This window comes from Limulus polyphemus, unplaced genomic scaffold (assembly GCF_000517525.1).
Source record: "Limulus polyphemus unplaced genomic scaffold, Limulus_polyphemus-2.1.2 Scaffold921, whole genome shotgun sequence".
In the NCBI taxonomy this organism is placed as follows: Eukaryota; Metazoa; Arthropoda; class Merostomata; order Xiphosura; family Limulidae; genus Limulus; species Limulus polyphemus.
In genome coordinates, this window is record NW_013666531.1 from 62,091 (window position 1) to 82,727 (window position 20,637).

At 35.5% G+C, this 20,637-nt stretch overlaps 1 protein-coding gene across 1 annotated transcript; it reads left to right on the plus strand.

Moving 5' to 3' along the window:
• On the plus strand, positions 1–20,308 carry LOC106461249 (paxillin-like). The gene is made up of 5 exons (XM_022388112.1): positions 1–176; positions 10,003–10,143; positions 13,680–13,853; positions 14,198–14,428; positions 19,312–20,308. The coding sequence occupies exons 1-5, from the start codon at positions 117–119 to the stop codon at positions 19,576–19,578; spliced, it is 873 nt and encodes a 290-aa protein (XP_022243820.1). The 5' UTR covers positions 1–116; the 3' UTR covers positions 19,579–20,308.
• Positions 20,309–20,637: the final 329 nt, after the last annotated feature.

Genomic DNA, 20,637 nt, shown 5'->3' on the forward strand with positions numbered 1-20,637 from the left:
TGTTTATTTCTATCAGAAATAACCAAACTCCTGAAGTTTTCCAAGCTGTCCATCACAAGACAGTCACAAATCTCAGCTTTCCAGAACCAGCTGATTATCATTCATCTGCTGTACCAATGGCCTCTTTTGCCACTAATGATCTGGATGACCTCATGGCCTCCCTCTCCGACTTTAAAGTAAATATTTCTTAGTATACTTGATTGATACATAAGTTAACATTTTCCTTAAGTGAAAATGTAATTCCAATAATATTTACTTCTGCTGACACTTATTACTATTACTCGACCACCAGGGTTTCTTCTTTACCCATCTTAGCATTTGTCTGATTTTTCTCTCGCTTGATCCAGTCTTTTATACCCCACTCAACTGCCCTTGACAATAAATGTCTTGTGATACTCTCTACCTACGGCAATGCACCCTCTATCTTGGTGCTCCATACAAGAACCTCATTCAGATAATTTTATCATTTTTTTGAAACTGATACCATCCCAGTCTCTAACACCTCTTAGTGGGAAGCAAGGGTGGGAGAGTATCAGCAAAGGTGTTATTGGAAATACATTTTCAATTTAGGAAAATGTTGACTTCCAAAACATGCTTACCTCCACTGCCACTTACAGCTAGAATCCCACAATGAGGGGGTTGAGGGGCTGGTGAGGGCATTATCCACACAGAAAGCATCTGCATATATCATGGGTGTACCTACATAAGAGTGGTACCTGAGTTGGGGAACCATACTACATTTAGAACAGGTATGCTCTTCACCCTGAAGTTAGTTCCCATATCAAGGATGGAATTATACATGAGTGACCAGCACTATAGGCTAGCCCTAACCAAACAGCCAAGGTTCCACTACTTGGAGTTGGAATTAAGGGTGGCTATGGCAATGGGACCACAATGTTATATATAGATATACTTTTGATTGGATCCTAACCTGTAGCCATAGAGTGATGCGTTCAGAAACACCGGAATCATAACGAGAAAGTAAGCAACACCGAAGTGGACACACCTTCTCCTCCACCTGAAGAAGCCCAAAAGGCAACATCCCAGGCTCGGAATAACGGGACCGTATATGCCTTAATCAACCAAATGAACAAAACTCATCCAGTCTGGAATTATGAACATTCATCCTCACTCTTCAACCAAGTGGGCAAGAAGCATTCCACTTGCCCCTGGAATTATGGGGAGACCATGGAACAATTGTGTTCAACCAAAGATCAAGAATGGGATCACTCCATGTTCAAAATTATGAGGGGATAGTGGACCTCCTTCCATGACTAATATAGTGAACTGATATTGACCAAAAAGAAGGGCCATGCACACTCCAACTGGATAGCTGAGCATCAAATCTGAACCGGTGTTATGAGTAGGCTCCCATATAGGCTGGTGCTGCTCCTACTGACATCTGGGAAAAAACATCCAGGGGCCCAGGTAGGAGGGCCCTCCAACTTTGCCCTCTTCTCCAAGAGTGGAAGAATTTACTCTAACACACTGGAAGAAAAGCCTCTGTCAACCACCCTGTGGGATCCTGTGAAAACAAGGTAAAGGACCTTGAAAAGTAGAAATAAAAATACTCACCCCTCTGGATAATCTAGCAAAAATAGTTAAAATAGCTCCAGAGGGTAGGCAAAAACCCTCAGATGAAGAGACTGCCAGATCAGGCAAATAATGTGAGATAAAGGTACTGGGACACACCAGTCCACATAGTGACCTCCAGTGGGCAATTCGGCCATGCTGCTAAGAACGTAGAAAAGAGAAATCTGAGTAGATGTGACTCACAGAAGATACCTCGCCTTCAAAGAGAGCCCAGAATTATGTGTTGTCTAGTATCTCTAAAGGTATATGTGCAGGTAACAAAACCTTTAAGACCCTCACTGAGCATGACCAAGATAAAAATGTGATTGGACATAAGAGAAAGTGAGCAGATGAATTGGAGAAAAGGATTGAATCCTTTTTCTGTCTGACAGTGTTGGGTAAGAAGAACTGGTCTGAGGACAGAGAGAGAATGAGAAATTGGTCTGTGAACAAACAGTACAAATCACTCTGACTGGTGATGTCCGTAGGTCAGCAGCTACGAAAAATAAACCTGCAGGTAAAGGGAATATATGGCATATAAGAGTCGGGTCACAAACAGGTGTAGAGAAAAAACACGTAACCTGAATCTACCTGTTAGGTAACTGGAATTGTCATTTAGGACCAATTACCCAAAACAATGTAAGGAAACTGGAGAGTACTGGAGCCTAAAAATAAGTTTGGATAATTGAATGGTGGTCAATAAGGCCACCCTAAACAATGGTGATTGTGGAAGGTGCAAAAACCTCTGTCAAAGAGCCAAGCCAAAAAACAAGTGGTTTACACCCCTGATTGAAAAAGGTTCAACCTCCTCTCAATACAATATTGCCAATATGCATGTCATTACCTTCAAGAAAAGTGACTTTTGGACTTGGCAGAAACTAAGCCAGATACATGTCAATCTTAGAAATTATACCCCAATGCCATGTGAAAGACAGCATAACCTCTATGCCAGAAGCTTGACTTTTGGATAGATGGGTGCATCATATTCGATCATGGCTGCCTCCACAGAGAGAGCCTAAAAAAAGTGGAAGAGTTGGACACAACAGAAAAGACCCCAGAAACAGAAACATGGGTGTAACTGGCAATCTGGTGCAATCAACTGGATCTTACAATAGATTATAATAAATCATATTTCATACCCTGGGTAACATATGATGTGGAGAGAAGGTTGAGAGTAGTAATCCTATCCTGTCCAGATGGAAAGCATCTATTGCCAAAGCACAAAGATGAGATAGTGGAAACCAAATTAACAGTAGTTAGGGCGATCCAATGGGAGGCCAGCCCAACTATTAGAGTTGCAAAATGAGAGGCAATCCAACTGCACCTTGCAATGCAACATTAATTCTGTTGGGAGAATCTGTTTGGATTGAGACAATGGACCTACTATCATAGGCATCACCTGTGGATCATGTTAAGCTAGAAAGGTGATAAGATAAGACTAGTTCCGAGAAAGGAGGTCCAAAATTCAAGAATTAGGAACCCTAGACCACATGCCTCCTTGATGAGAAACTTAAGACATCACTGCGGAATAGTCAGAGTGAAGCCTGGCGATTTACCTCTTAAGAAGCCCAGACTATGAGGCCTTGCCTGTTAAAGAGCAAGAAGGATGAAAACATTGTGTAGGGAATCCTCCTCATCCGTGCAAAGACTTTGGAATTACTGAATATTGGTATATGTATCCCATCCCTGAAGCAAGGCATTCATGAAGAGAATGAAACTCTGGATGAGGTGGCAGTAGAGGAACCCAAATTGCAGTAGCGTCCCAACTTAACCCCTTGAGATCGAAGAATGTTCCTGACCGAGGAAACTGGGGAAACCAGGAAACAGATGTGTACGATTCCCAGAAGAGAAAGAGCCATCTGTGTAGTGGGAGATGGAGAGGTTAGTAAGAGTGTGGCATCCTATTCTATAGCATTGAGCAGAATGGGAGACAGCTGAGCCCGACTGAGAGATGAGATGAAAAATAAAAAATATCCAGACTGATGACATATTGAATTGGAGCAAGAATAGATGTTGCAGTCCCAAAAGAGAAGCCTACCTGGGTTGTATCAGAAAGTAGAATCACGATGTGATGGTCTAACAATTGATAAGATGTTGCCAGCAGTAACCAGTTGCCCATGGAATGGTGTGTGCACAGTACAATGGAATGAAGGAGATGAGAAAACTTATATGATACAGCAGAACCCATTTTAAGCCGATGCCAATAGTGGTGGGACTCTACCGCTAAGACAAAGTGCAGATAGGAGCAGACAACAACCAAGTTTGACATATACAATCCCAGTAAAAATATTTATACAGATTATGGAATGATTAACTTGTGAACCTTAGAGAATCTGTGCATTGATATAGACAAGGAAGATCAATGACTAGACATCAATCTCCTATCTTTATAGGCACAACAACTGACAGGAATAAAAACTCTCAAGAACCAGCCCAACTCTCTCACTACCACCAGACCAACTAGACTCAGATAACCCTAGATCCAATTCCCAATGAACTACGAGAGATAGAACCCCTACAGATTGGGTGGATAATAGTGGGAATGATGTGAGCTGAATGAACAATTGTGACCGAAGGACCTGCAGAGCTTCTGGACTGATGGTTAAGATTACCACACGTCCAGAAATTCTTGGAACCAAGCCCCCACAGCTCCTGAAGGTATACAATAATCACTGATGGTGCTGGGAATCTGACTAAGCAGTGGAAATGGTTAATATAGATAGAATCTATTCTGAGCACCAATGTACCGAGGAACTGATGTCGGTGAAAGATACTCACGAATAGTGGCAGAAATATGACCCCCCTGTTGGAGCTGAAGAAATTCGAGACTCCAACAACAACTGGAAGGAATGTAGAAGCCGAAGAAATTGGGGACTCCAACAATAACCGGAAGGAATGTAGAAGCTGAAATTTGAACCAAGGTGCATGCTATCAATGGATCCAGCTAGTTCTCAGTGAAACTGGTGAACGTGAGAGTCTTCTAACAAAGTGAAGTTAAAGAAAACAGAAAGGTGGAATTGAATTGTAAGTACATAGACTTACTCTGTCCTGTCCCATCAGGGAACATAGACCTATATAAGTGAACTACAAACTCTGCCTTAGAACTCCGAAATTTGAGGGGAAGATATTATTTAAGTCGGAAAAATGCCTCCACCTGGTGGTGGTAGGTGAAATCTCGAAGTTCCGTCGATGTGTTTGGTAAGGCCTAACTGTGCCTTTACATAACTAAGAAGTAAACCTTCCAGCATGACCCATAATTTCCATGTATGGAGAAAAACAAAAAATTCACTCCCAAACCTTTCAACCATCAATTAAGTTGCAGGCTAAAAATCAACCAGGAAAAAGCCCAAGAAGAACCAACAGAAGAAAAACAAGTCAAAGGCAGCTTATCCCAAAATGGCCCCTTTTCATTTTTCATAGGTCATTTAAAGATCATGGTAAAGTGAGTTGTTCATCTTAGGGAATTGAACTCCAGCGTTGTGAGTCTGCAAACTTACCACTGACTGGGGTGAAAATTCCAACAGACTAAAAGAAGGTACAGGAAAAAGCAAATCTAAATTCAAGGATCACACTCAAATGTAGCCACAGAGCCTCCAGAGGACCAACACAGATCCAAATCGTGTCTCCATCTCACTATGGTGGTTAGGGCACTTGACTCGCAGTCTGAGGGTCGTGGGTTCGAATCCTCGCCCCACTGAACATGCTCGCCATTTCAGCCATAGGGGCATTATAATGTGATGATCAATCCCACTGTTCATTGATAAAAGAGTAGCCCAAGAGTTGGCAGTGGGTGGTGATGACTAGCTGCCTTATCTCTAGTCTTTCACTGCTAAATTAGGGATGGCTAGTGGAGATAGTCCTCATGCAGCTTAATACTGAGAAACCCGTTAGTGGTGCTTTGTCGAGAAAAAGTGATAAAATTATCTAAATGAGGTGCTTATATACAGTACCAGGATAGAGGGCGCATTGACATAGGTGGAGAGTATCACAAGACAAGGGCAATTGAGTGGAGTATAAAAGACTGAAGCATACAAGAAAAAATCTGACTAATGCTTAGATGGACAAAAAAGAAACCCTGGCAGTCAGGTAATAGCTATAAGTAGCAGTGGAGGTAAGTATATTTTGGAAAAAAAATAAATTATTATAACAGTAAGATAGTTTATTGAAATGTAATGCTCAACTGTAGTTTAATCTTTGCTGTTTTGTTTCCTTTAAGTTTATCAATGAAATTAAAACTTCAACTGAATTTAATAATTTGTTGTGATTGAAGGGAAAGTAAGTTATTTTTATAGTATGCCACCATCCTCTTGTTATTAATAAAACCCAGTAATTTTAGGCCTATATTAACACTGAACATTCTCAGAGAAAAGTTAAATCTTCATTACCTGAAAATGTATTTCTGATAAATATGCACCTTTCCACAGAATAGATAACTAATACTTTTGCTACTTCCAAATAGTTTTTGTGCATGTAATAATGAGTGCTGTGCACATCTATGATGCAATCAGCATTAGACTATACACCTTCACCAACAGAGACAATGCATCCTCCAAGCATCACACTCACCTTGAGCACTTTGTGTATACCAAAAGCTTATTATTGACAAAGCAAAAGACACATAGAAAGTGGGGAGGTAGGGTGGTTGGTTCTGTGGAGGGGTATCTATCTGAAATACATTTTGAGGTAAATAAATGCTAACTTTGGAAACGCAACTCACCTCTACAAAGGACAATTAGTTAGATTCCCACATGAAGATGGTTTAGGAACTGCTATAGTAATACAGATAAAGAAATTAAAAATATAAGATCCTTTTTCAAACTATACTGACAGAAAGGGAAAATCCATAGAATATGTTACCAACTTGGGGAGGACTAGTATGAGCATCACTTGGTGGTAGATAGCATCTATCTCAAACAGGGAATACTCTTTACCCAATACAAGTAGTAGTGCAGTCACAAAGGTGGAAATAATGTAAGGGATGCTCAGTTGATTGTCTATTTCAAGGGATTGGTAGACTATGTATAAGTAGTGTGGCTATTATATTGAGCAATAAATCAAGCAAACTATACAGTACATGAGAAACACTTATGCCAAATAATTACCAGAATAAGAAAGTACTAATTAGAAAGGCTCTAAAAGGGTACATACGAAATGGAGAGGAAAAACAAGACTGAAAGTTGTTGACAAAGGCTCATTGTAAAATGCAATTATATAGAAACAGACAGACAACCCTAAAAATAAAACAGGAAGATAAGGAATATTCAGATGATGTGAAGGAAGGTAGTAGCAAATGGATTAGCACTGATAATAAATCCACTTGTAGTGATAAAGTGCAAGAGTAAGTGGCTGGTATGAGTGATAACAGGTAACACTGAGAGACAAACCTGCCTGTCTTACAAAAGCCACACTTGAAATAGAAGGTGTCAAACATTGTGGTGAAAGATGGATGTACAAGGCTCATGTAAAAAGAAACCTCCAAGACAGAAAAAACAAAGGCCCTAGAATTGCCAAGAGGCAAAGGAGCAGAAATTACAACTAAGCTGACCAAAGAGGGGTGTAGTGAATTAATGACAATACCCTGGGAAGACACTGAAAAGGATCTTAGGTGTGTTGAAATAGGGTAGGCCAATCCAGACTAAGAGGGAATAGTGCAAAGACCATTTTTTTAGACATCAGTCCCAGACCATGGTCTTTGGGAACACATCCATGGAAACAACAAGAGATCAAATGACCGCTCTATTGATAGGATTCATTCTGGGTAAGACAGCATATCTGTCACTAAATTTTAAGTTCCTAGAACACAGAAGACCAACATCCAAATGTTGTCATCATGAGCCCAAAAATGGAGCTCAAAAACATGAAAGCAATGGTTTTGAGAATGAAAAACCTCTTTGTTAGTTGATGTAAGAAATTACAGTGGAGTTGTTGAAATACATTAAAACAGGTTACCCAAACATCTGTAACAAAAGATGGTAGCAGGTCCCCTGACCTGCCCACATGTCAAGGAAACTGATGTGGAAAGACCTGTCAGAAAGAGCAAACAGTGAAAATGGTAAAGGCATACAGAACCCACCCCACCTAGAGAGGCATCCGTGAACAGGTGTAAGCATGGGCAGGATGAAGGAAGATGGATTCTCAGAGTCATATGGAAACTTCGAGCCACTATGACAGTGAGAGGTAAAGAGATGGAGAAACAAGAGAAAAAAGTGGATCACAGTGTACATTCCATTGATCTGAAAGAGTCCACTGAAGGACACATCCAGATGAAGAAGGTACATGATTGAGAGAGGCAAGAAACCCCCATGCACAGGAAGAAAATGAGACATTAAGAGTCTTGAAAACAAGAAGCCCCATATCTTGGAAATGTAAAGGAAAAGATTGAACCCATCTGGCAAACATGGTAATAAAGACTCTCATATGAATCAGATACTGACTTAGGACCCTGACCAGCAGATTCACAAAGGAGGAAAAGGGTTGTAGCAGATGATGTCTCCCAGGCAATGGGATATGTATGCTCCCACAATTGCAGGGGGGGTGGCCAAATCAACCAGAATCATAGCTACAATTATAGGGAAATAAATGTAGGGAGCTCAATTACTTTTAATGTGGAAGGGTCCATCTTTTGTAGTTATGCCGCTGCTACCGGGACAAGGCTAGGAGATGCCAAATTTTCACATAGTGGTGGAAATGCAGACCTAATGAGTGCATTCTCTATGTGAAAGCTCTTTGGATTTAGATGAAAGCAGACTGGAGTGAAAAAGCTCTTGAGAGGAAACCTATGTGACCCAAGCATTTCCACCAAAGTGAATCCACAGATGAACAAAGTGCTAGAGCCAAACTCTCACAGGACCAAAGTTGATGGGTATTTTCAGAAGCAGCTGATCACCAAGTCCCATGTTGGTTGGTCTCTTGGGAGAGAGAATACCACGAAGGGGCCAAAGGATGAGGAATTCCTCTCAAAATGTCTATATGAGGGAAGTGTCAAATCAAATTTCCTGAAATAAATATGATGGAGTTTCATTCTCAAAAATAAGGCATCATGATGAAGTATGTCCCAAAAAACAAGGAAAGAATGTTAACTAGGCAACAACTGAAGAAGATAATGTGGCAGCATGAAGAGAAGGTTAGTGCATTCTTCCTCAGTCAGTTGTTAGCATAGCAATTCAGAGCCTCAGAATGAAATAGTAAATGGGTCAGAAAATTAAGGTGAATAAGCAAAGGTACAAAACAAGCACTCTGAGAGTAAAAGAGAGTCAAGCAGGAGAAGAAAATTCCCAAGCTGAGAGAAGAGATTCACAGGATAGTAACAATATAAAAGAGGAAGAAATCCAATCACAGCCTAGAAAGAAGGAGTCTTAAGTTCAAGGAGGATGTGAGAACTGAGAGTCAACACAAAGCAGAGACATAAACACTCTACAATAATGCAACTATCAGGTGAAGGAAGAAGGGAAAAGTATAATGAGTTGAGATGCATGCAAAAAACTTGTCCAAGAACCTAACAAACACAACTGAAGTAAAAATGTTACATACCTGAGTTATCAGAGTAGCAAGAACAAAGACAGATGTTACCTGATCCATGAGAGGGATAGAAGAACTAGAAACAAAGACAGGTTGTGGGAAGAACTGTTCAAAGCTATGCAAGCTCAGCATACGGTAACAGTAGCAGGAGGCCACAAGTCCTGAGTTCGAGATGAAGAATGTATGATAAAACAAACTACATGATCTACAATGGTGGTAACATTTAAATAAAATATGGCAACTGCTATGGAGGAGAGTTTGGGAGGTTTCATGAATGTGGATGTGAGAAATTGTATAAAACAAGATCTACAATCCTGAAGGCAAGGAAAGTATTAATATTGTTATTTTTTAGTATGTCCATGGTATTTAGGCCTTGGTAGTTTTCATATTGATGATAATTATCAAAACCCAAACACTAGGTTAATGATTATGGGGAATATCCCTGTCAAAGAAACCATATCATGGAATCTGGAACATTTAGAATATTGTGATATGGAAACAGTTTTTTACCTTTTTTTCCTTCTAAACAAGTGGGAAAGTTTGGTTAATCAGTAAGAAAAAGTGCAGTTTGGGGTAATCAGAGTTTACTAGTGCTAGTGAGTGATGGCTTAGTCACCTGCAGGTTATGGTTACAACTATTTGTCTTGGCTGGTGTTCTACTTTCATAATCTTTCAGCTTTGGTCCGCTACAGAAATAGCCTTAAAAATCTTTCCAATCTGTATAATCCAGGCTCTTGTCTTGTGAAAATTATTAATTTTTGTGGATCATAACCATAACATACAATTGGTGTATTATTTATGTTGCTCAAAACTTTAAATAAAAATTTAACGTGTTTAACATCATAAGAAAAAAAGATTTGAAACATGTAGAAAACTTTAGATTTTTACCTGTTTTGTCATGTGAATGTACAGATGAACAATGGGGGACAGTCAAGTGGTGAATCTCAGAAACCATCCAAAGAGCCTTCTGTTCAACCAGGTTCTGGTCATAAAAATCAGCTGGACTCTGCCAAAAATCACTGTGCTGCCTGTAAAAAGCCCATTGCTGGGCAGGTACGTGCCCCTATCTTTTTTTCCCTTAGGTATTCACTTATAAAACATCATATTGTTAAGTATTTTTATTAGAATTATAATACTTTGCATTTAAGATTATAACTGTAACTGAGATCTTGTTATTAATACTAAATTGAAAGTACATCAGACAGTGATATTGGTCCTTACATAATACTCAGTGTATAATACAGAATGAATTTTAATGGAATATTAAATTAACAACAACAAAGTTTGAACTATTGTTCAAACATTTGTTTAAACAAACTAGTAATGATGTAGCAATCAGATATCAACTGTTTACATGGTGAGTCACCTAAGCAATCACCGTAGGCTAACTTGTTAATTAGTTACTAATATATATTTTTGAATACTAGATACTAATGATACGATGTGAAAGATTAATTCAGAAAGTTAATAAAGCCATGTTCCAAAATAGTATTAAATATCATTACATAAGTAAACACAAGACAAAGAACAACATTAATGATCTGTATTAAAAGATAGGTAATACAACAGTCAACATAGACTACCAATATTCAAACTTTGCACCAACCTATTTGCATACCACAGAAATACACATATAGAAACTACATCCACTGACTGTTTCACAATACAAGAATCCTTCTAACACTACAGACACCTACACAAATATACAGTAATGAACTTTAGCTAATTACCATTATATATATCAGAACATGAAAAAGTTTACTAAAGACTAAACCATACTTTAAAATATAACAAAGTACCCACCTTAGATATAGTTACAACCACAGAAGACCCAATTTACAGACTATTAGAAGAAGATGAAAAAAGAGTAATTCAAAATAAAAACAAGGTCAGCAGTCTAGAAAACCATAAAATGTAAATCCTATTACAATACCTTCTGAACTTAAAAAACAATGCTCATGAACTTAAAGAAAGGCAACACAATGCATAACAACTCGATCTGCAGACTAAGGTAATCTCACTGGAATCACAGACAAAGAGAAATACACCTTCAAGCTCCAAACGCCAGCTAAAGATTGCTACTAAAAAAGATGAAATCTAACCCAACAGGTAACCAGCTTCTAGAGAAACATATTAAAGAACTTGGAACAGAAACAGTCAAACATCTAAAAGTATTGTTACTACAGTGGAAGTCACGTGACGCTAGTAACATGTCATGAGATTCTTGAAGGATCTTGACTTTTCCTGGCAATTCTAGTCTTTTCTAGGTACCCTCTATTTTAGTATATAAGCCCAGCAAATAAAGCGGAGAGATAATTGCAGATAGACAGATAATTGAGTCAAGTAAGAGGTAGGCACCATAAGTCAAGTGCTTGAATCATTGTGAATTATAGCGTGTGTTTAAGTTAAAGTGACTGTGGAAATTAAGTGTATTACAAAGTTTGTAACGAGAAAGAATAAACTAGTTTTAATTAAGAAAGGACTTGTATCGTTGAAGTTTCTTGAAAAGAATTTCTATGGGAAATTAACAAACAAGCAGAGACGTAACAGTATATTGCAGAATCACCACATGCATGTGTGGTCTATCTAAAGTTCAAAACCAAGGCTACTCTCTCTGTCTTATAGTTAATTGCAGAGATTAATCTTACCACCTTTAACAGATCAAACATCCTCACTGTTCAGAATGCAATTTCACTATGTAGATATTATAAAAGTAACCATGGTAACTTCACAAAACAAGATGATAAATTTTGACGTGTTCAACTTATTCACTGAAGTACTATCCTTGAAACACTACAAATATTTTCAACAGCTAGCAAGTGATAGAACTCTCAAGGAGTGCACCCAATGAACGATCTCCAGAATATTATAACATAATCTATTTGAAAATAAATACTACCAAGAAGAAGAAGGCCTAGCCATGGGCTCACCAATATTCAGTAACTTCTTCATGGAGCATTTTAAAGATAAGAACCATAAAACAGCCACTATAAGACCCATTAGTTGGCTCAGATATGTTAATGATATATTCAGAATATAGAAACACATACTACAGAAGTACCTGTACAGACAGGATTCAAAAACCATCTGAACAAACAACATTCCATGATATAATTCACAATGGAAATTAGAGATAGCAAACTCCCATTCCTGGACATAATGGTTACCAAGACACAAAACTTGTACGCCTCAGGAGTTTACAGGAAACTCACAAGTACTGGTAAATGACTTGATTCTAAATCAACTCATCACAGCAGAAAGACGGCATCAACGACCCAGTGGAGAGAAAAAAAACACAATTTACAACATCCTTGTGAATACAGACTCCAATACATTGTAGAAATGGAAACAAAAATGTTAGAATTCAAGAGTCTGATAAACACAGATGACTAACATGAAATAAGTTAGTTGCTTCAAGTCCTGATGATGGAGACACCAATTTCTCTATCATGAAAACATAGGAATAAATCCTGGCCACAACCAACATAGAAACAATTCTTCTCAGAACTTCCATGACGATAGAAGCAGATCAGCAGTCAAAATATGGGATAAAAACTAGTTAGTTATTGGTATCTATTAATGAAAAAACAAAATTGGTAACTAATTAACATGAAGACTTAAGGGATTGTTTAGGTTACTATCCACAAGTTTTTGTATGGTGAAAAATAAATAAAGTTATATCTGAAATTCACGACTATTGTAAACTGTATACACTACATAAAATACTTACAGCAACTTCCATAACATTTTCAACATGGATATATATAAATAATGCTATAAACCAATGTTGTACTGGTTTTCTATTCTTATGGTTTTTGCATTTTCATCTTCCTAATTACAAATCTTTCATTACAAGTGGAATAATAATAAACAAAAATGTTAAAGTGATTTCATTACACTTTGTACTGTTTGAAGTTAAAATTATTAACAAATTATATATCATTTATTAGCATTCTAGTGCTGTTATAGATATTAGTTTAGATAAAAGAATATGCAAGTTTTCTATTTTTCTAAGATTTATTATTTTTAAATGAAGTGAAGACTGCATTTATAATTATTATTTATTGAAACTCCTTGTTAGCTTTGTGTTCATTTACATTTATACAATTAAAAATGCTTTTTGTTATTTTCTTCTATCAGGAATTTGATTGGTTAATTAACTTTTGAAAACATTGGTAAAATATTTTAGTAGTACTCACATTAATGAAGCTATCAAGATAGGTACAGGGCCAGTGATTAGCTTAACTGACATCCTAGGCATAAGTTAAGGCTATGCCCCTACTCATGTCGGAGCCCCTGGAATGTTTGCCTATACTTAATGCCAAGCACAGATAGTTCACAGAGTTATGGATCACATCAATAAAATTAAATAGAAGTATGTTAGATTACCTTTAATACAGGATAAGTAATGTTTATTAAAATAATATGATCACTGTCCACAGGATCTTTTAAATTTCAAAATCTTTAACTATCATATATATATATGTGTGTGTTTTGCCACTACTTTATCTGTAAGGTCTTACTTATTAGAACTTAAATCTATCTATCTCTAAGGAATCACTTATGAAAAACATCAAGTCTTATCATAGGTGGTGACTGCTTTAGGAAAAGCATGGCATCCAGAACATTTCACTTGTAAACACTGTAACCAGGAGCTTGGGACAAAAAGCTTTTTTGAGCAAGATGGAGAACCCTACTGTGAAACAGACTATCACAATATATTCTCTCCTCACTGTGCCTACTGCAATGAGCCGATTCTAGATGTGAGTTTTTATTTTTATTCTCTCAATCCATTTACATTGTTATAAGTGTTAAGTTTATAAATTTTAAAGAGTTGTAAAGATATCAACAATCTACGGGCTTCCAAGACAAAGACTTTGAATTTAAAACAATAAAAATCAGTTATTCAGTGTGTTGTTATAAGCTCAAAGTAAAAATATTTTCTATCCATTTTGATATATATACGTACATTTCAAGCAATAAGCTTAATATTGTGTAAGTTTTAGTGTTATTCCACTGTAGCATAAATTAAGAATATTGTGTAACTTTGAATGGAATGCAACTCTAATGTGTTGATATTATACTTTTTTTTTTTTTAACTTGACAGAAATGTGTGATGGCTTTGGATAAGAGCTGGCATCCTGATCACTTCTGTTGTACAAAGTGTGGTGAACAGTTTGATGAAGAAGGTTTCCACGTAAAAGATGGAAAACCCTATTGTCAAGAGGATTACTTTGATTTATTTGGAGTAAAATGTGGTGGATGTAAGCGTCCCATCACAGAAAACTACGTCTCAGCACTAGACAATCAATGGCACTCTCAGTGTTTTGTATGTAAGGTAGGTAGCTTAGTTAATGTATTATGACATTTAAGTGGTAATGCATCAGATGTAAGAATAGGCAGTGGTTCATAGAGCTCTTTCATTATTAAAATTTCTGTACATTGTATGTAGCTCATTTGTAAGCAAATATCTAACAAGCATAATGAAAGTTTTAAAATATTTATTATACTTTAATGATCTGTGGCAGTAATTGTTCCAACATGATTATGCAAGTTTCCACATCATTATTCTTACAGTACATATATAATTCTACATAATTAGAATGTTAGTAAAAATGAATGACAAGTGTTATAGCATTGGTTTAAAGTTACTGTAGAATAAATATTTTGGGTAACAAGCTTGCTTACAATTATATTAAGCGAGGATATATTATGAACTGTTGTTTTTTGTCAATAAGCATTCATATAATAGAAAAATACACTGAAAATGCATGAGAAAAAAGTTTCTGCACAATTATAGAGCTACTTTTAAAATATTGTTAAATTGCTACTTTGAAAACATGATTTATGAAAATTCTGTATATTTTTTAAATTGCTGTACCAGTGGGTATGGAAATTGTTATTGTGTATAGAAAGGGTTACCATAAAATTACTGCTTCTCACATCATTGTATTAGTTTATCTACCAAATATCATGGCTCACTGGTGATTAAATTTTCAATTATGGACATTAGAATAGGACCACTACTTTATAATATCCTTGTAATGTATGTGTGTGTGTGTGTTTTATATATTTGTAGTTTGTTATTTACAGAAATCACTTCATTTTTGATGAACTGTAAGCATTATAGCTGTACATCTATTATCGTGACCAAGTTGAAATATGTATTCCTCAAAACAAATCCAGTGTTATAAAATATTAACTACCCTCCTCAATTCATTCTGTGCAGATCAGACATCTGATGATCAATCATGCTTCCTGAAGGAACTAATTGATCATTCATCCTGTTTTATAAATGAACATTTGGTAGATATGGTTTTATATCTTTACAGTTCACAACATTTCACTTCAGTATTAAATATGACTAACAAGAACAACAAAGGAAGTATATCAATAAAATTGCATGCTTAAAATTGGAGTGCTGATAAGTCCCAAGGTACCCTGGACTACTCCTCTGAAAAATATGGAAAGATTCAGATGTGTGCACAATATCACATTGTCAAATAGTGATTGGTAGTTATAAAACCACAATGCCCACTTATCTGACTGTAGAGCTTACAAGTGGTGGAACCATTATATTCCTGTTTGCACCCCGAGTATCTGAACTCGTTCACTACTGGTATGCTATTTTGAAGTTTTAACTTTAAAACTGAAACTGTTTTAACTTATTTCTATTTTTAAAACACATTGGAACTAAGCTTGTGGTTACAGCTGTGTAATAATTTTCTTATTTTCACTAAAAAAAACTTAAACAGGTTATACCTGAAGTTGCAACTTTCTTTGGAACATCACACATCATGTCTGATGAGATATTGAACTTATCAGCTTATGTTTGAATGATACTACTTAAAAATGCAATGTTTCAAATTTCTAGCTTCAGAGCATATATTTAATATTCTCAACTTCTTCATGAAATCTTTTAGTAAGTCTCTGTGATGCAAACACCACCAATACCAGCAACAATGTAAACCATTGTTTGCAAACAAAATACCATACTCACATTCAAGTCTTTTTGTACCTTCCTACATGAAGATCAACAACTATGCCTTTTCAGATTAATTTTTGATTGGTATGCAGGTATTGTATACATTTCCAACCTTCTTATATTAATACAAAATTTTTCAACAAATTCAACTATACAGGTGTATGAACAATTTTCACATAACATGTGGTCAGGAAAGTCATTAAGTTGCTTTTGTTCTAGCTACCTTTGGTCTTTGTCATTCCCTTGAGATTGTACCTGGGATATAGCTATACAGTTACATTTTGTGTATGGAAGTAAACAACAGTGTCCTCCAATGTAATGTCAAATGATATCTTGAAGTTACAACCTCCCTTTCTTTTAAATGGGAATGACCAGTCACATGAGTAGTACTAATTGCTCTGGGTAAGTCTGACGTTAATGATTTAACTGAGTAATGTGATTTTTAGTCAGTCTCAAACAGAATTTTGAGTGAGATGGAACAAATTTTTGAGGGACAATGCAAATCTGTTCAATCTACTTCTTCAGTAAAAGTGACTGTCCATTATCCACAGATAACAAACACATGCATTGTCGTTTTGTGTTATAATAGAAATTGTTTCATTGTGTTTTACCCATCTGTGTCCAGTCTGTATAGTTCTTAGCACAACTTCAGTCAGTTTCACAGAAATTCAGTATTATTTCATGATATATCTTGTCGAATCTCCCATTATATAGTAGGTCTATCTTATTCACTGTTTGAGGAAATCAGTATTACCTGGAAATACCACATCAGTAAATATTAGAAAACCCCTCTGAATCAGAAGAGGAATACGATGTTGGATTTATGAGAATTTATAATCCTAGAATTTGAATAAGTAAGTGAATAAGAACTTGCATTTTCCACTGAAAGAATTCTTTCCAAGGCATCTTTAGTATCTAAAATTGTATGACAGAATATGAATCAGCTCCCAACAGCATCCCACACACAAACTTTATGGACTTAAGTCTGACTAATGTGAAGGCTATGCCATTTTGTCAGTCTGTTTTTCTTCTTCTTCAAGCAATGTATTGAGAAGTTTAGCATTGTGGGAGTGAACACTATCACCCATTAGGCTGAAACCTTTGCCAATAGTATCAAAACATGGTGGTATAAAGGGTTTTGGTTCCTATAATCTGTATCATTAATGTTATGATTCCTGAGGATATAGAGATCTATAGGTCCAACAGTGGTTATTCCTGGGGTGATGACTTTATTTTATAACAATGGGTTTTGCTTTTTCAGAGCTTTAGAATTACAAATTCCAATTATCATTTATTTTAAAAAATGTATATGATTAAGAATAGATTCAAAACATGCCAACTGTTAAGCAACTGTTGTGTGTTAAAAAAATTCCTGTTTACTTGATAAAACATTAAAGATGCTACTGATAACAATTAACCTGATTAATTAAGCTAACTCAGATATAACCATTTTACTGTTTCAAATTTATAGTTAATTTCATGTAATATTTGTATTACATATTTCTACTTTTAAAAATTCATATACCAGAGCATATGACTGATTTCTGAACATTTATGCTATGTATGACTGAGAACAGGTTTTCTTCTACCTCAAATGCATGATCATATAGAATTGTATCTATCTTTGCAGTAGGTGTCTGTGACTTGTTGTCAATAAAATTCAACAATAAACACACAATCCACTTCTTTAAAAATAATATATTAAAACTATTCAAATGTGTATACAAATGTTCATTGTATTGTTGGTTATCACGCTTGTTTCCAAAGCTTTATATAATTGTCTCTTTTCGTCAAAGTCCACACACGCTAGTTCAATTACCTTAGAACACAACTGATAAGACAAATTTGTCTTTCCTACTCTGTTATTACAATACAGTCTGTGATAATTTCACTTTAAAAACCGTCACTATATGATCTTTATCACTAAATTCACAATCATGCAGTCTAGATCTATTGAACTAAATTTTCAACCTGTATTTATACCCTGACAGAGGTCTAGAATGTTCCACAAACAAATATTATGATGCAATAATACTCAAGAAAAAGCCAGAAGGTTCTAGTAACATCATGCATTAATACAACAATCACCAATTCATAACTACTGAACTCACAACATATGATTCATAAACAGTTATGTAAACAAACTTGCGATAAACTATTGCTTCTAAAAATAACTAAGTTTAACATTCATGCTACATAAACTATCTAAATCATAACACTCACATTAAACTTAAGCAGAAACAGTTGTAAATATCTAACAATATCTCATTGTTCAGCTTGTATGATTGTAGTTTGAAACTACTCTTTTGATATTTTTAACAAAATCTATGCAACGTATACTATTAAAAAAAATAATATTCAATATACATTTGTAGTAGTTTGAGTTGTTAAAAAGTGACTTACTAATAAGTGCTAGTGGGTTGACTCTTTAGCTCAGTTAGTAGAGTACTCATCTGGGGTGTGATAAGACTGGATTCAAATCCAAGACAGGAAAATGTACATATATTTCATGACCTTGAAATTATGCCTAAAGATTGGCCTTGTTATAAGAAAGGAAAAATGTACTAGTTTGAGTTGTTAAAAAGTGACTTACTGGCAAGCAATAGCAGATCATCCTTTTAGCACAGTTGGTAGAGCATCCACCTAGGGTATGATAGGTATCAGGTTCAAATCATAAACGAGGAAATATATACATTGCAAAAATAAATGACCACACCATTACATTTCACCAGCTTGTACAAATATGTAATATACACACACTGTTTGAACAGTAAATTTATTCAAACAGATGCATGTATTTATAGAGTTGAAGACTTCAATCAGTTTAATATATAGATATGATTATTATTTTGTTTATAAAAGCAGAAATTTGATACTTGCTCACACAGTTAATGCACTATTGTGCTGGAAAATGGGGCCTATATTTAACGAAATTTGGCTAAAAAAATGTTTTAATTATAACCAAGGATAGGTATTGGATATAAACAGGAAAATCAATAATGTATAGTTGATTTATCTTCATGTAGAAAATTAGGCCACAGAAGTATTATCTGGTTAATGTTTATATTATTATTAGCATTTATTTTGTAATGATACAGATAACCTTTTCTTTGCAGCTGCTAGTATATATATATATATTGATGCAACAATGCAAGAATTTATTAGTCAATGGAATCCAACAATATAACTATAGTATCAGCTACAAAATTATTTTATTTTGTTTGTTTTTTTCTTAGGAATGCAAACAGCCATTCAATGGGGGAAGCTTTTACAATATTGATGGACAACCCTATTGTGAAATTCACTATCATGCTAAACAAGGTTCACTTTGTGCTGGCTGCAACATGCCCATCTCTGGCCGCTGTGTCACAGCCTTGAGCCGTAAATTCCATCCAGAACACTTTGTGTGCTCCTTTTGTTTGAAGCAACTCAACAAAGGAAGTTTCAAGGAACAGAATGACAAGGCGTACTGTCAACCTTGTTTTGAAAAACTCTTTGAATAACACTGGACACAGGTGATACTTATCATTAATAATAAAACAGTGTGTATGTATGACTGCTTTGTATGTTGAAGTTCCTTATATGCTCTATCTTTTAAAGGGGACTTTTAGATATAGTATTTTAAGTGGCTCAATCTATATGAAAATACTTAAACTTTTAACTTCGATTGTGTTTTAGCAAACTTTTTTATGCTTTGGGTTTATTTTCAATGTCATTGTTTTACAGTGTATGAAACAGCTATGGAAATGAATTACAATTGGGCATAAAATGCTTTTGCTGCTGTATGAAATAATTACATGCTTTCATGTGTGGTATCTTTAATTTTCATGTTTACATGCTAATGTTAGACTTTTACAAACTCACTATGCAACATGTCAATTGATAAAAATGTACAAGTTGCTTATACTTTTTTAAATTTGAGTGTTTGAAATGAATGACATAGTTTGCTTACTATTCAAACTAACATCATACTATTTAAACAACCAGAGAATATTCTGCTTTTGAGAACTTTAGTTTGGTGTCTACCTTTTATCTCAAACACTACTTCTTTTGATTAAATACTACACAGTGATCATCTTATTGTGTGACATTTAGTTTTGAAGATGACCTTTGGATATTGATTTGAATATACACTGTACAGTTACTGAATGATTTTTTCAATTATTCAAAGAATGTTTTGTTCTTTTATTGAATAAACTTTCATTTAGTTATATAATGAATCAGCTTTATGTGGTACTCTCAGATAAAACTGAAATCAACAGGTAAGGATCAAGCCTGCAAAACGAGAGGTTTGTAAAAAAAAATATGCAAACTCAACCAAAGGAAACAATACTAAAACCAATTGTTTCACTTTAAAACAAAAAATCTTTATCCATAATCAAACAAGGTTAGCTAAAACTGGCACATGACTTATTTTTGTTAAAGTGGTCAGCTTCTTGGTAATGCAGAATGAATTCTGTGCACCTGTACTTGACAATAAAACAAATCTAACCTGTAACTATATTCAACTTTCCAGAATTCTATTAAGACCAGTTTATTTATCAAAAAGGGAAACTATAGTT